The sequence below is a fragment of the Xyrauchen texanus genome, chromosome 15 (assembly GCF_025860055.1).
Source record: "Xyrauchen texanus isolate HMW12.3.18 chromosome 15, RBS_HiC_50CHRs, whole genome shotgun sequence".
Classification (NCBI taxonomy): Eukaryota; Metazoa; Chordata; class Actinopteri; order Cypriniformes; family Catostomidae; genus Xyrauchen; species Xyrauchen texanus.
The window spans coordinates 27,399,737-27,415,369 of NC_068290.1; the positions used below are offsets into that span (position 1 = coordinate 27,399,737).

The 15,633-nt window shown below is 38.6% G+C and overlaps 1 protein-coding gene across 1 annotated transcript; it reads right to left on the reverse strand.

Annotated features, from left to right (window-relative positions):
* Positions 1–4,046: 4,046 nt before the first annotated feature.
* dscc1 (DNA replication and sister chromatid cohesion 1) lies at positions 4,047–15,633 on the reverse strand. Its single transcript, XM_052144170.1, has 9 exons — positions 15,295–15,633; positions 14,995–15,163; positions 14,757–14,891; positions 14,479–14,569; positions 14,152–14,290; positions 13,977–14,029; positions 13,726–13,883; positions 6,648–6,796; positions 4,047–4,533 (listed from the first exon to the last, which is right to left on the reverse strand). Exons 1-9 carry the CDS (start codon positions 15,462–15,464, stop codon positions 4,422–4,424), a joined length of 1,176 nt encoding a protein of 391 aa, XP_052000130.1. The 5' UTR covers positions 15,465–15,633; the 3' UTR covers positions 4,047–4,421.

The window sequence follows — 15,633 nt, forward strand, 5'->3', positions numbered from 1 at the left end:
ATAGTTTGCTGTGATTCTATATAGACTTAAGAGATTGTCAATCATGGGAGGTCTACATCATCAGCTACTGATGCAGCATTGATAGATCAACTTAAAAGAGAACCAAACATTTATATGTAAACTCTATGTTTTTTTTTACTCTATTTTACTCTTGTTAATTAAATGTTACCATGATGAATTGAAATAACATTGTAAGCATAGTACAATCTTTTTTTAATCAAACAATAAAAAAATAAAAAAGAGTGCAGCACTCGATGCTAAAGTGATCCTGTTGCCCATGGACTGCCAAAGTTGAGTCCCACTGATTTAGTGTATTCAAAGAAAACATATAGGCAAAATGTTTGAAAATTTAAGAGAAACAAGTATTATGTCCCATAAAGCATTTAGAATAGTTTATTGCTGGTTGTTTTTAAACACAAATTATTCTATTGTATGGATGTTTATTGCTGCATGGACTGGTTACTGTCCAGGTGTCCCCACTTTACCAATGTTAGCTAGGATAGATGCAGCTCCATAACCTGTACACAGGATGAGTGCTGACATGGATGGATGTTTATTGCATGTTTACATTACTTTATAGAAGATAATGCACTATAATGAAGATGATCTGAAGACAAGCATTACCTCTACCTCTGGTGTGTGTATGTGTGCGTTGCTGCAAGCTTTAGGTAGATGTTCCAGAACTTTGTAATGGAGGTTCTGAGTAATAGTGGTTCAAACTTTACCTCAGCTTGCTCAGATGTGAAAAGATGTGGTTTCAAGTCATTATCTCACCCACTCTCAACCAACCATAGTTTAGCAAGTCTGGTTCCATAGCTTATTCAGTGAAAAGCCACAGAGGAAATTTGTTAGAATGGTAGTGTAGGTTATTTTTTGGACCTGTACACTCACAGTGTCACACCAATAAAAACAATTCTAATGCATGATGAAGAGAGGAAACAAATAAATATTCAAAAGGATACTGCCAAAACACAAGTGCATTTTTGAAGAAACAACCGTGTTTGACTCCATACCAGCAGTGTTTCTGCTGCAGAAACTGCTGTGCTCTATACAGAAAATAAAGTTATAAAATGGTTGTCAGGAGTGAGCAATTGATAAGTGTTACAAGCTTGATCATCATGAAATCTTATTTACATGATGCTAGTGTTATTTAATGCAGTCTTTACAGAACAGAGGATGGTTTGATCACTCAGTTTTGGCTTGGTCACACTTAATAATATAGCTTAATAATATAGTCAGAAAAAGTAATTATGCACAACCATTGAATAGAGATATCTCTTTGTTCAAATAACAGACTAAAATGTTTAGGTTTTTAGTAATTTCCTCACAAAAAGGACACACTTCACCGTATTCACCATCTTCACCAACAGCCAGGTACAGCATCCCACATTTTTTCCTTTGTTAATGTATCCTTATAAAATGTTGAGGGTATAGTATATTTTCTAGAGAAGTACTTGTGGGGTATATATAACTATATTTCCACCTTTAAAATAATTCAGAGGCTCTGTGAAATAATGGTAGCAGACAGAATCCATTGGATACAAAAAATACTAAGGGGGCATGGACATGGTGTAATGCTATTTAACAAACTGTATACAAAACTTTAGTTTTGACCAAGAGAGTCAGATCTGTTGGTTTGCTCAATAAACTCTAACCTCTGACACCTGGAACTCCTTACTTCAAGAGTTTTCTTATTGAGAGAGAAGAAAAGTTTTCCAAGCTCCACAACAAGGACAATAGAACACTTCAATACAAGACTTGAGTTAAGTTCTGAATTTACCGATCACATGTGCTGTCGCATCCATTTGTTTACATTTGGCAGCACACTGGGCAGTATATGTGTATTGCTGTTAACCCTTTAGACCTGCTCTCAAAGTAATAGTATATAAAAGGGCAGTTTTATATTGTTTGATTAAGGCTATAACTTGTAGTAAACTGCCATTTTAAATGATAAAACCATATGTCTGCTTTAGCTAAATTATTAAAATAATTAAATTTTCTTTTTGTTTTTTCTCTGCTAGCTGTAATTCAAATATCAACACACAGGACTACAAATATATGCTTAATCTGTGCAATATCTATATACTTTTGACTCATCCTCATGATGTCCATAAATAGTAAACTTTCACTTAAATTCAGCATGAGCAGCATCAAAAACAGACTCGTGCTGCACTGCTGCTCACCCGCTGCCTCTGCCATTCCCTGATGTGCTGGCAGCACTGCTTCTTCTGATGTAAATAGACTAATTTGTTAAAATGGATGGCAAAAAAAAAATAGGCATTGCTTCTGTCCTGCTTTGCCATGCAGTGTAAAACATGCGTTAGCCCACAATTTATGGAACTTAAACATACAGTACATTTAGATGCTGTTGGGTGTCAAGCAAGCTCTAAATTAGTAGCTAACAAATGGATATGAGCTTTATTTCAACATTGATTTTAGGTTTAAATGGATTTATTTGTATAAGTCAAAGAATGTTTTTAGGTGCTATAACTACACTGCATGCATAATTATTAGGCAAGTGTGTATTCTGATCTTATCATTATTTCCATGCAAATTTTCCAACTCCAAACCATCTAAACTTGAATGCTTATTGGATTCAATCATTTTCAGGTGATATATATTTGTATAATGAGGGAGGGTGTGGCAAAAGTGACTAACACCTTATATCAAGGTGTGCATAATTATTAGGCAGCTTCGTTGCCTCAGGTAAAATGGGCCAAAAATTGAATTAACTGGCACTGAAAAGTAAAAACTGCCTTTCAGACGGATGCAACACACTTGAAATAGCTAAACTATTAAGCCGACCACCGGACAATAAAATGTTTTGTTGCGAATAGTCAACTGGAGTGCAAAAACGCATGGAGAAGGCGCAAATTACCTGAAAAAGACTTAAGAATTAGGAACAATTATCCTTCAGTGCCACCATATTCCAGAACTGCAACCTACCTGGACTGTCCAGAATTACAAGGTGCCAAGTGCATGGAGACATGGCCAAGGTCAAGAAGGCTGAAACACAACCACCACTGAATAAGATTCATTAGTTTAAGAATCAAGATTGGGCAAAAGATGGATTTTTCAAAGGTTTTATGGACAGATGAAATGAAAGTGTCTCTTGATAGACCAGATGGATGGGCCTGTGTCTGGATCACTAATGGACACAGTGCACCACTTCGAGTCAGGCACCAGCAAGGTGGAGGAGGGGTACTGGTGTGGGATACTATCATTAAGGATAAGGTAGTTGGACCTTTCCGAGTTGAAGAAGTACTTTCTTCAAGCAGTGGTACAGGAAGAAGTCCTCAAGAAGCATTCAAGAAGGCCATGATCTTTATGCGGGACAGTGCTCCATCACATGCATCAAAGTACTCCACTGCTTGGCTAGCCAACAAGGGCCTCAAAGATGCCCAAATAATGACTTGGCCCCCTTCCTCACCTGACTTAAATCCTATTGAGAACTTGTGGGTCCTTCTTAAATGTGAGATTTACAGTGAGCGAAGACAATACACCTCTTTGAACAGCTTTTGGGAGGCTGTGTTTCTGCTTCAGCAAAAGTTGATCGTGAACGGATCAAGAAACTGGCAGACTCCATGGATGGAAGGCTCATGGCAGTTAATGAAAAGAAGGGTGGCTATATTGGTCACTGAATATTTTTGAAAGGCCAAACATTTTATTTAATTGTCATTTTGTGTTTCTTACTTTGTGTTGCACCTACTCTAAAAATGGAGAAAAAACAATTGAGTTGGGAGAAATTATTTTTGTAATTTAGTTGCCTAATAATTGTATATATTTTCCCCTGAGAAAGACAAAACTCACTTTGTTAAACATTCAGGTTTAAGGTTGAATAACATTTTGGATTGACAGAGCATCGTGTTTGTTCAACAATAAATGAATCCTGAGGAATACAATTTGCCTAATTATTGTGCACGCAGTGTAGTCACCATGGCATAAGTACTTTAGTATTCTGATTTTACGAGTTCACTTCAATGGTCCTGAGGTGTGACAAATTAATTCTTAAACATACAAATACAGTATATGAAAAGTTTGTCGACATTTTATTCTAGGAAATGTGGGACTCGAGACAACGTTGAAAGAATTACCATATTTTTTTCAGTGAATTATATTTAGAAGTGGCATTTGTTTCCCAAAAAAATGTTTAACAAAAGAATTATTAATTGAATTAGATTCTTATTTATAAAATAAAGTTGATAACAAAACACTTCATTCATCATGAAATCCCAGATGTACATATATTTAAAAAAAGAAATCTATATTTTTATGAAGGGACAGTGAAACCAATGTCACAGCAACTGCTCAAATACATAGAGAGATATAGGACACAAGAGGCCTTAACATAACAATCCACGCATAACAATGATATTTAATGTATGTTTATTGTATTGAGAAAAAAATGACTTATTTTGATCTCAAGTAGCTACTGGTCTTCTTGAATTAAAGACCTTTATACCATTTTGCATAGACGAGCGGGCATGTTTGGTCAGGAGAGCTCCAGTGGTCTGCTTTTCTCCACACAGATCTCTGTAAAATAAAAACAATTTGCAGTTGTGTCTGTAAATATAATATTATCTGTATGAGCTTCTTCAAAACAAAGTGCTTTCAAATCAGGATAACTGGTTCTTTTCAGGTGTTGGATTCTAGATCTACAGTACATCTCAATTTATTAACATTGAGTCATAATCTTGATTAAACCGGATGCACAATCTAGTGAGTCCTTCTCTTTATACTTTCTATTGGAAAGGTTGTGGAATAGTTTACAAAAGCCATCACTGTGTTTGCATCTCTGTGAGAAATAATTGATGGCCTGGGCCAAACTGTTTTGCAGTAACAGACTTTACACATTCAACACAGTTGCCACATTGGCACACATGGTTCATTTCATATTGTAATTTTTTTAACCATTCTGTTTTTTTTTTTTTTTTATATTTAATGCTTTCACAAATTGTAGAAAATATGTGAAGATATGCAGCATGTCTTTTATAAATTGTCTAGTTAAACCTATAGGTAACATAACCAATCACACAATATACAGGTGAAACTCGAAAAATTAGAATATCGTGCAAAAGTTCATTAATTTCAGTAATTCAACTTAAAAGGTGAAACTAATATATTATATAGACTCATTACAAGCAAAGTAAGATATTTCAAGCCTTTATTTGATATAATTTTATGATTATGGCTTACAGCTTATGAAAACCCCAAATTCAGAATCTCAGAAAATTAGAATATTACATGAAATCAATAAAAAAAAAGGATTTTAAATACAGAAATGTCGGCCCTCTGAAAAGTATAATCATGCACATGTACTCAGTACTTGGTTTGGGCCCCTTTTGCATTAATTACTGCCTCAATGCGGCGTGGCATGGATGCTATCAGCCTGTGGCACTGCTGAGGTGTTATGGAAGACCAAGATGCTTCAATAGCTGCCTTCAGCTCTTCTGCATTGTTTGGTCTCATGTCTCTCATCTTTCTCTTATAATGCCCCATAGATTCTCTATGGGGTTCAGGTCAGGCGTAGTTTGCTGGCCAATCAAGCACAGTAATACCATGGTCATTGAACCAGGTTTTGGTACTTTTGGCAGTGTGGGCAGGTGCCAAGTCCTGCTGGAAAATGAAGTCAGCATCTCCATAAAGCTTGTCTGCTGAAGGAAGCATGAAGTGCTCTAAAATGTCCCGGTAGACTCTGGACTTAATAAAGCACAGTGGACCAACACCAGCCGATGACATGGCTCCCCAAACCAACACAGACTGTGGAAACTTCACACTGGACTTCAAGCATCTTGGATTGTGTGCCTCTCCATTCTTCCTCCAGACTCTGGGACCTTGGTTTCCAAATGAGATGCAAAATTTGCTCTCATCAGAAAAGAGGACTTTGGACCACTGAGCAACAGACCAGTTCTTTTTTTTCTTTAGCCCAGGTAAGACGCTTGACATTTGAAGCCCATGTCCAGGACCCGCCTGTGTGTGGTGGCTCTTGATGCAGTAACTCCAGCCTCAGTCCACTCCTTGTGAAGCTCCCCACACATTTGAATGGCCTTTTCCTGACAATCCTCTCCAGGCTACGGTCATCCCTGCTGCTTGTGCACCTTTTTCTTCCACACTTTTCCCTTCCACTTAACTTTCTATTAATGTGCTTTGATACAGCACTTTGAGAACATCCAACTTCTTTTGCAATTACCTTTTGAGGCTTTCCCTCCTTGTGGAGGGTGTCAATGATGGTTTTCTGCACAACTGTCAGGTCAGCAGTCTTCCCCATGATTGTGAATTCAACTGAACCAGACTGAGAGACCATTTAAAGGCTCAGGAACCCTTTGCAGGTGTTTTGGATTAATTAGCTGATTAGAGTGTGACACTTTGAGCCTACAATACTGAACCTTTTCACAATATTCTAATTTTCTGAGATTCTGAATTTGGGGTTTTCATAAGCTGTAAGCCATAATCATCAAAATTATATCAAATAAAGGCTTGAAATATCTTACTTTGATTGTAATGAGTCTATATAATATATTAGTTTCACCTTTTAAGTTGAATTACTGAAATTAATGAACTTTTGCACGATATTCTAATTTTTCGAGTTTCACCTGTATACAAAATGGTAATTGCTACATTGTGCTGTGTACTGTGAATATACTTACTGTATATAGGGTTCAATGTCATCTTGTGTCCATTTCTCTCTCATGCTGAAGAGACTGTTAAATCGTTCCAGTGTGTCCTCAGGCAGATCTTCTACACATAGCAGTGAGATGGTCTGTGGTTTAGAGTTCCGGTCCAGCAGTGCTAAACCCTGAATGACACAAAACATTTATCTTATATAAACATATTCCTAACATGTATAAATATTCTCACAAAAAGAGGGTACCACACAAACTCCAATAATAATAATTAGTTACATTTATGAAGCACTTTACTCACACTCATTTATATAGCACTTAAACTGTAGATGCCTAAGCATCTTCTTACAGCATAAGGTGTTTTTCCACTTTAGGAACTTTTCCAAGTTTATGGACCGATTTCAGGTTCTCCTTATTTTTCCACCAGATTATCTAGTAACACGTCGTACTAAAACCTGCACCAAACCAGGAAGCCTTTATGTACCTGCTCCTAAGGTAGTACAGCTGTGGAACTATTTGGGTGGAGTCAGAACAGCAAATGATTCTCGTTGGTCATGAAAAATGTGTCATCAGTCCAGATAGTAACTTTCATTAAAAAGTTTTGTTGTTTTGTTCATATTGTAAGCTTTTCAAATCGAAATGGATAGATGGACAATGCAGCAAGAGTTTGAAAAGTTAACCAGAAATGAGGTGTACACATAATCTGATTGCCTCGTGAAGTTAGGCTTTGATGACATTAAACTATGTACACTCACTGAACACTTTATTAGGAACTCTATGGTCCTAATAAAGTGCACAAAGTGTCTTCTGCATTTTGTAGGACATCCGTCTCAAGGTTCGACCTGTTGTGCATTCTGACACCCGTTTCATTTTGTAAGCTTGAGAAAGACGCGAGCAGAGTGTCATCGCAACTACATCGTAACTACAGCTGCAGACTTACAAGGGCTTTCACACTGGAAGCGTTTGACAGTGTCACAGCAGCAGCTCAATACATTGTTATTTCTATGTTACTACGTTGAATATTTCATAACATAACTTATAAAATGGTCATCGGGAGTGGGAGACTGACACACTGGTGGCCAAAAGTTTGGAATAATGTACAGAATTAGCTATTTAAGAAGGAAATTGGTAGGGAATTAGTGGCACCAAAGTGGCATTCAAATGATCACAAAGTATATTTTCTAGAAACTAGTCAGTCAATCATTGTTTTGAGGAATGAAGGCTATACAATGCTTGAAATTGAAAAGGATTTCATACAAAAGGACAACATGCTCTAACAAGGACAGAAAGAGATGTGGAAGGCCCAGATATTCAATTAAACAAGATGATAAGTATATCAGAGTCTCGTCCTCAGCTGACAGCTTCATTACTGAAGCTAAATATTTCAATCACTACCTGCTCAACACCAGTTTCATGTACAACAGTAAAGAGAAGACTCAGGGTTGCAGGCCTTATGGGAAGAATTGCAAAGAAAAAGACACTTTTAAAACAGAAAAAAAAGAAGAAGAAAAAAACAGGTTAGCGTGGGCAAAAAAACACAGATATTGTAAAACAGATAATTGGAAAAGAGTATTATGGATCTTAAACCCATTGAGCTTTTGTAGGATCAGCTAGACTATAAGATGTGTGAGAAGTGCCCGACAAGACAGCCACATCTATGGCAAGTGCTATAGGAAGCATGGGGTGAAATACCACCTGAGTATCTGGACAAACTGCAAAGGATCTGCAAAGTTGTAATTGCTGCACATGGAGGATTTATGGATGAGAACTCTTTGAAGTAGTTTAAGAAGTTCTGAAAATTTTTGTTCAAATTGTAATAGTAATTTTTCACGTTTTTAATGTCCTGACTATACATTGTAATCAGTCGAATGCCACTTTGGTGAATAAAAGTACCAATTTCTTTCCATCTGTACATTATTCCAAACTTTTGGCTGCTAGTCTATTACAAACTTGAACGTCATAAAATCGTATTTACATAATGTTGATTGTGACAAGGAGGAGGGTGTGGTCAGTCCGTGAGGAAGCATGCGCTGAGTTGCCTAATCAGAGAGAGAGACACATATGCTCTGTGTGTTTATGTTGCTGTGTTTTCAGTTTGATGTTCAGTTAGTCTTGTTGAATATGGATCCGGCTCCCGCTTTCTCCTTTCTCATGCGAACTGAGATCCTTCACACTGGTGCCGAAACCCGGGAAAGGAGGAAGGGCATGCAGTCCAGGAGTACTCACTGCTGCTGTCCACCAGGAGGAGGAGCCTTTGACGTCCGCCAGGGGATGGAGTCGCCGCTGCCATCAGCCTGCAGCCAGAAGATCCACAGCTATCTACCGGGAGGTGGAGGACTCACTGCTGCCCACCAAGGGACGGAGAGGCCGAGGACAGGGTGAACGGCATACCTGCGAGAGCCGAAGAAGAGCGTTTTCTTTTCTCTCCTCCACCCTCCCCTCATCTCTCTCAGATTCTCAGGAGGCGGGGAGGACTATCAGGTGGCAGAATGGCCAGGAGGGCAGCATCTCCCCTCCAGAGATGGGGTGAGTAAGTCTGTAAAGATGGTGCCCCAGCCTGAATCGGGAGGTAGAGGAGTGTGATGAGGAGGAGTGATTGAGGGCTCAGTTGCCTAATCAGTGGGAGGGAGATAAGGGAAGAGCCAGGGATGCCAGAGAGAGGGACAAAGAGACACATGTGGCTGCTCTGTGTGTTTATGTTGCTGTGTTTTCAGTATGATGTTCTGTAATGTCTTGTTGAATGTGGAACCGGCTCCCACTTCCTCGTTTCCCAGGTGAACTGAGATCCTTCACACTAATTTAACCTTATAAAGTCTTGAATAATTATTACATTTAGTGGCAGTGAACACTTACAAACATAATTTAGAGAAGAAACTAATTTGTACATGAGGGGGGAGGGGATGAGCCGAATGTTTGACCAACAGGACGCAATCACTCATTTGGATCCATCACAAATGTGTTTTAATTCATATAATACACATACTAGACTAAAAATAAACTCAAAAGAAACGTTCCTTTTTCATGACACTGTATTTTAAAGATAATTTTGTAAAAATCCAAATAATTTACTTTGTCCGTACTGTGAGAGGCCTAAGACAGTGCTGCAGGGAGACAGGAAGGACAGCTGATCGTCCTCGCAATGGCAGACCACTTGTAACAACACCTGTACAGGATCAGTACATCCGAATATCAGGAATGCACAATCCCTCCATCAGTGCTCAGACTGTCCGAAATAGGCTGAGAAAGGCTGGACTGAGGACTTGTAGGCCTGTCGTAAGTCAGGTCCTTACCAGACATCACCGACAACAACGTCGCCTATGGGCACAAACCCACCTTCGCTGGACCAGACAGGACTGGCAAAAAGTGCTCTTCACTGAGTCGTGGTTTTATCTCACCAGGGGGGATATTCGGATGGTCGCGTTTATCATCTAAGGAATGAGCGTTACACAGAGGCCTGAACTCTGGATCGGGATCGATTTGGAGGTGGAGGGTCCGTCATGGTCTGGAGCGGTGTGTCACAGCATCATCGGACTGAGCTTGTTGTCATTGCAGGCAATCTCATTGCTGTGCATTACAGGGAAGACATCCTCCTCCCTCATGTGGTATCCTTCCTGCAGGCTCATCCTGACATGACCCTCCAGCATGACAATGCCACTAGCCATACTACTCGTTCTGTGTGTGGTTTCCTGCAAGACAGGAATGTCAGTGTTCTGCCATGGCCAGCGAAGAGCCCGGATCTCAGTCCCATTTAGCACGTCTGGGACCTGCTGGGAAATGTCCAGGAACTGGAGTGGGGTAATATCTCACAGCAAGAACTGGCAAATCTGGTGCAGTCCATGAGGAGATGATGCAGTGCAGTACTTAATGCAGCTGGTGGCCACACCAGATACTGACTGTTACTTTTGATTCTGTTACAATTTTTTTGTGTCAAATTACATTCATGTTGTCCATCAACAGTGTACTGTAACTTTAATTGAGCTTGAACAGTGCTGCATAAATAGACTTGGAGCCGAATCCCCCACTGCACTGCAGTTAACTCAACGCTCACGCATCGCTTGGACACGCTGCGGACACTTCCGATGTGAATGCTCTAACATGGATGCCGAAAAAAATATGCGCTATTCATGCTTGTAATTTGAAATGGCCATCAGATGCTTTTCTGCTCGCTACAATTCTACAGAGTTGTTATCTAAGTTACCGTAGCCTTTCTGTTAGCTCGAACTAGTGATGCACCGATATCAATTTTACTCTTCAGATCCAATTCCGATATCGGAAATCTCAGTATATTCGGATACTGATCCGATACCAGTGTTGTTTTTTGCATAATCAGTTTAGAATATCTTTACATTATTGTGTGGAACTAATTGGGAGTGCTCTTTAAACTGTAAAGAAACACAAACATAAAGATCTAAAAAATTTCAACTATTACACATCATTTCAATTTAAATGTATAGCTTATTAAGAAACACTTTATTATTAATTAGTATACTGGATAATGTAGCACCAAAATGAACAGTAATTCCCGTATAAGATAAGCTGCGTACACACTGCCAGCGACATCGCGCGCAACAGCGGCTCCATCCCATTCATTTTCAATGACAGCACAGCAACTTCCGGCGACACGAGCTGTCGTGACCGTTGGCGACTAGATGTGGGCGTGTCCAGCGATGCGACAAAGTTGAAACAAGTTCAACTTTATTCAAATGAAGAGTGACTAATGGAAGCGACAGCCAATAGAAGAGAAGACGTGAGAACGGAAAGATGGATGAAAGGCTAATTCTTGCTGTTAGCAATTTTCCAGTGCTCTATGATATGGAATATATCCATATCATCGTTTTCGCCACAGATAAACAGCCGCTCTGGCAAAGAGCACGCCTTGTTTCTCATTCATCTTTGATATAAAGCATTTTATGTACTGATTCCATTTATATTTAGTCTTTTCCCTCCAAAATGTTTGTTTTTAGCGCCAAGAAAAGAGATTTGCTGTCAAGAGCAATGGAATGACATCCGTGAATGTCATTTATAAACGTTACTTGGGAACCAGTAGTGGGAAAGCCCACTAACGACTTCACCGCCAGCCACTGGCGACCTGCAGCGACAAAGTCGCTGGCAGTGTGTACGCAGCTTTATAGGTAGAAAAGTTTTATTTGTTTAGCAAAATTGTTTAAACTTGTATCTGGACTTATCTCTTTTTTGTTCAATTTAGTTGTAAGATATCAGCTCACTTTTCATTCCCAGTTATTTTTTGTAACCCATTCAATTTAAATATGATTATCATTTGTCAATTTATAATAATAGATTATAATAGTAATATATCTCAATCGAGCACCTTTAACTTTTAAACCCTCACGCTTTTATTTTGACATTCTGAACTCTCCAGGAAGTCCTGTATGTGTGTCTGTTTGTAGGCAAGTTCACAGTAGTTTAATTTGCTTCTTATTGAAATTCTGGTAAAAATGCACCTCCAGTGCCATTCTAAATGCATATTTTAAGTGAACCAAACAACTGAGCATCTACATCTGAGATGTTGTTCATGAGTAGCACTCAAATATTGCACACCGCGTGAAGGCTAAAAATAGCCACAAGTGTGTGTGTGTGTGTGTAAACAGAGCAGCAGCATTCACTGACTGCATGTGCATTTTATATATTTACTAATTAAACACAGCCTTTTGTGATTCACAGAGCTATCGCACGTCTTCAAATGGCTTTGAATAAAATGCACTGGTCATATTAACTACTTTAATTGTATTTTTATGGTTCTTTTATGTCATTTTTTGAGCTTGACAGTAACAAACATGACTAACACACCGTATCGGATTTGGATCAGACTCGTTGGACAGATACCCAATCCGTTTAAAAGCTTCCTTATCGGAGCCGATACCGATCCAGGTATCGGATCGGTGCATTCCTAGCTCGAACCAATCTGGTCAACATTGCTCATTTGATGTTTTTGGTTTTTGGCACAATTCTGAGTGAACTCTAGAGATTGTTGTTTGTGAAAATCACAGGAGATCAAGCAGTTACAGAAATACTCAAACCAGCCCATCTGGCACCAACAATCACGGTGGAAATTAGGGCTTGTATCAGCACAGATACCCAGATTAGATTCAATCCGATTCGATTCTCGATTTGATTCATATCGATTAATTAGACATTGAAAGTTCTAATCTACTAATCTACTAATTGGAGAGATGTTTCTAAAGCTGTTCATGAAACACCAATTTAGAAATAAATAAGATTGCAGTGTTTTCTACAGGATTCTGAGCAGTGAGGGGAGACCTGTAGAAATGTATATATATATATATATATAAAAAAAATTTTTTTAAAACAATCAAAAAAATAAATAAAACATTTGTCAAGCCCTAGTCGAAATGACTGACATCACATATTTTATCCATTCTGATGGTCGATGTGAACATTAACTGAAGCTCCTGACCCATATCTGCAGGTTTTTATGAATTGCACTGCTGCCACAGGATTGGCAGATTATACAATCGGTATATTATTAGATGAATAAGTAGGTATACAAGTGTTTCTAACAAAGTGCTCAGTGAGTGACGTATGTACTATGCATTTTTGTATTATGAATATACAGTAGTTAGCTCGTTCTGCTGTTCAGTGCTTTAAATGTTTTGCTTTCCTTTTTGCACCGCATACCTTGGCTCATTTGCACAGTTATTTGCACCTTTTATTTATATTATACTATTTTGTACAAATAAATATGTTTTCATTTGACCTCAAGGCTATAAGTGATGTACCCACAGCGTGAGCACCTCCTGCTGGTCTCACTATCATCTTAGTTTCCCCATAGGGTCTTCCTTCCAGGTACTGACCAGGCACAACTTTGCTTAACTGTGGTGGAAAACCAGGCAAGATACGTAGCTGCTGGCTTTACACTGATGTTTAGTGAATTAAAAAGAAATCTTTCTATCGTACCACATTGTTCTAGGTTGTTCTACAGGTGTTCAATCCAGCATGTCAATACTATTCAGCTATGTTTTTTTTATGTGTGTTGCTATATTTGGTATGTGAATCATGCCAATCTAATACCAATAACTAATGTGGTTATTGCTCTCAGTGGATATAAAACTGGGGTCCTCACCCTGAGCTGATCCAGTCTAGTGCTCATTCCCTCAGGAACACTCTGCTGCCACACCTCCAGGAACTCTGACAGGTTGAACTTCATAGCATTTTGCAGTAGCAGCTGAGCTGTGGCTCTACATACTTTGTCCTCATCCAATGCATACATCACCTGACCTTCTAATGGAAATGCATTTATAAAAACATGTGTCAGGAGAAAAGATACTGGGTCTGCGCATTCATTAAATGTACAGAGTATAAAAAGATACTGACCTTCATTACTGTAGCGTCTTCCATAACAGTTGAGACAGTGTTCTATCATGGCTCTGTTCACAGAACAAAATCCAAATGTCCAGGGTTGTTTTAGGATTTTTAAACAGATAATGAATCTGATCTGCTATGTTTTCCACCATGTGAATGTTCCCTCTCTAATCTCATATTAACTCACTTTGGTTCAAGGGATCCCAGCTCATCTAGAGAGACACTGAGAAGAACTTTGCTGAAAGACCAAGACTCTGAGTCCACCAGCTGGGTCACATGACCCAGGAGCTTCATCTCATAATCAAAATCCAGGATCCTCCAAAATCCTGGGAAAGACATGACTGGGTTAATAAATGTAATTTAATTAAATGAAAATACAAATTGCAAGATCACAGCTATAGTCTTTTATATGCAAAATAAAATGTAGTTCTTGATATCTAATCCAAATATTCTGATCAAACACATAGTTTATAAGAGAAAGAAAACAGTCTGTTCAGGTATTAGCTTAGCTCACCGTCAACTTCACATGCATGAATATTTTGAAGATGTGCCTCAATTTCTTCTTTACTAGATTGGATTATCTCAAGAAGGTCATCCATTGTGTACTAACAAATGAAATGAGAATAAAAAAGATTTATGTCACTTTTGGGCAAGATCAATAATATCAAAGCAATAAAGAGTACGGAAGAATATTGCTATTGAAATGGAATAGGAAATGTATTCCTGATTTTACATATTTTGTGATAACATGCAACAAATGTCTCGATAATGTTTTGGATAGCAGTGGCAAACCTTCTGCCCTGGCTTCTCCTCTAGCATGCCGACCAGTGGACCATCATATGGATTCTCCATCAACAACTTCTTCAGTTTCTTTAACTTTGGTCTCTGCCTTCTCAATTCCCAATAACAATTAGAAAATCCCCAAATCTGAAAAATAGAAGTTAATTGTCAATGCACTAATGTATTAAACTAAAATGTCCTTCTTAACAGCCACAATGACAACATTTTAAAAAATGACAGATTCAACCACCTGTGCATGCATGAGTTCGGAAGATTCTGGCTTGTCAGGCATCTGTTCTGGAGTTTTGCACCCTGGAACAAACAGCAGCAGATTCGACGTGTCCGCATATTTCAAGTCGTATGTCTTGTCTTCACTACATAGGACTGCATGCTCATCTTTGTCACCTCTGATTACAAGACTAATGACAAGAAACATAGATATCATCACACGTGAACATTTCCAAAACTGCAATTAATTTCTGCCTAAATTCACATTATTTTAAGTATCTTTCGTCAAATAAATTGCAGTAATTACACAAATAACAGCTACCTTTTGCCTGCTTCAATGTGTTTACAGAGAGTATCATCCAGCTCCATTAGACAGTAATCACCGGACGACACATTATCCCCGAAAGAAAGGCAGAAAGTGATAGGCTGCAAGTCCTCTTCTTTTACTTTAGCGATTTGTAGTGTAGCTTGAACCTCTTCGAAAGTCCTCATATTGTAATTACCTGTAATTTGACACTTTGGTCTTATTTTATCAACCAAGCCGACTGAACAGGCTCGTGATGTTGTTATCAGCGCTCAACTTTCCCGCGATATTTTGCCGGAAAATATCGATGATTGACAGTATTAGGAGCCAATGAACGTTTTTTTAAACTAGCGCGTC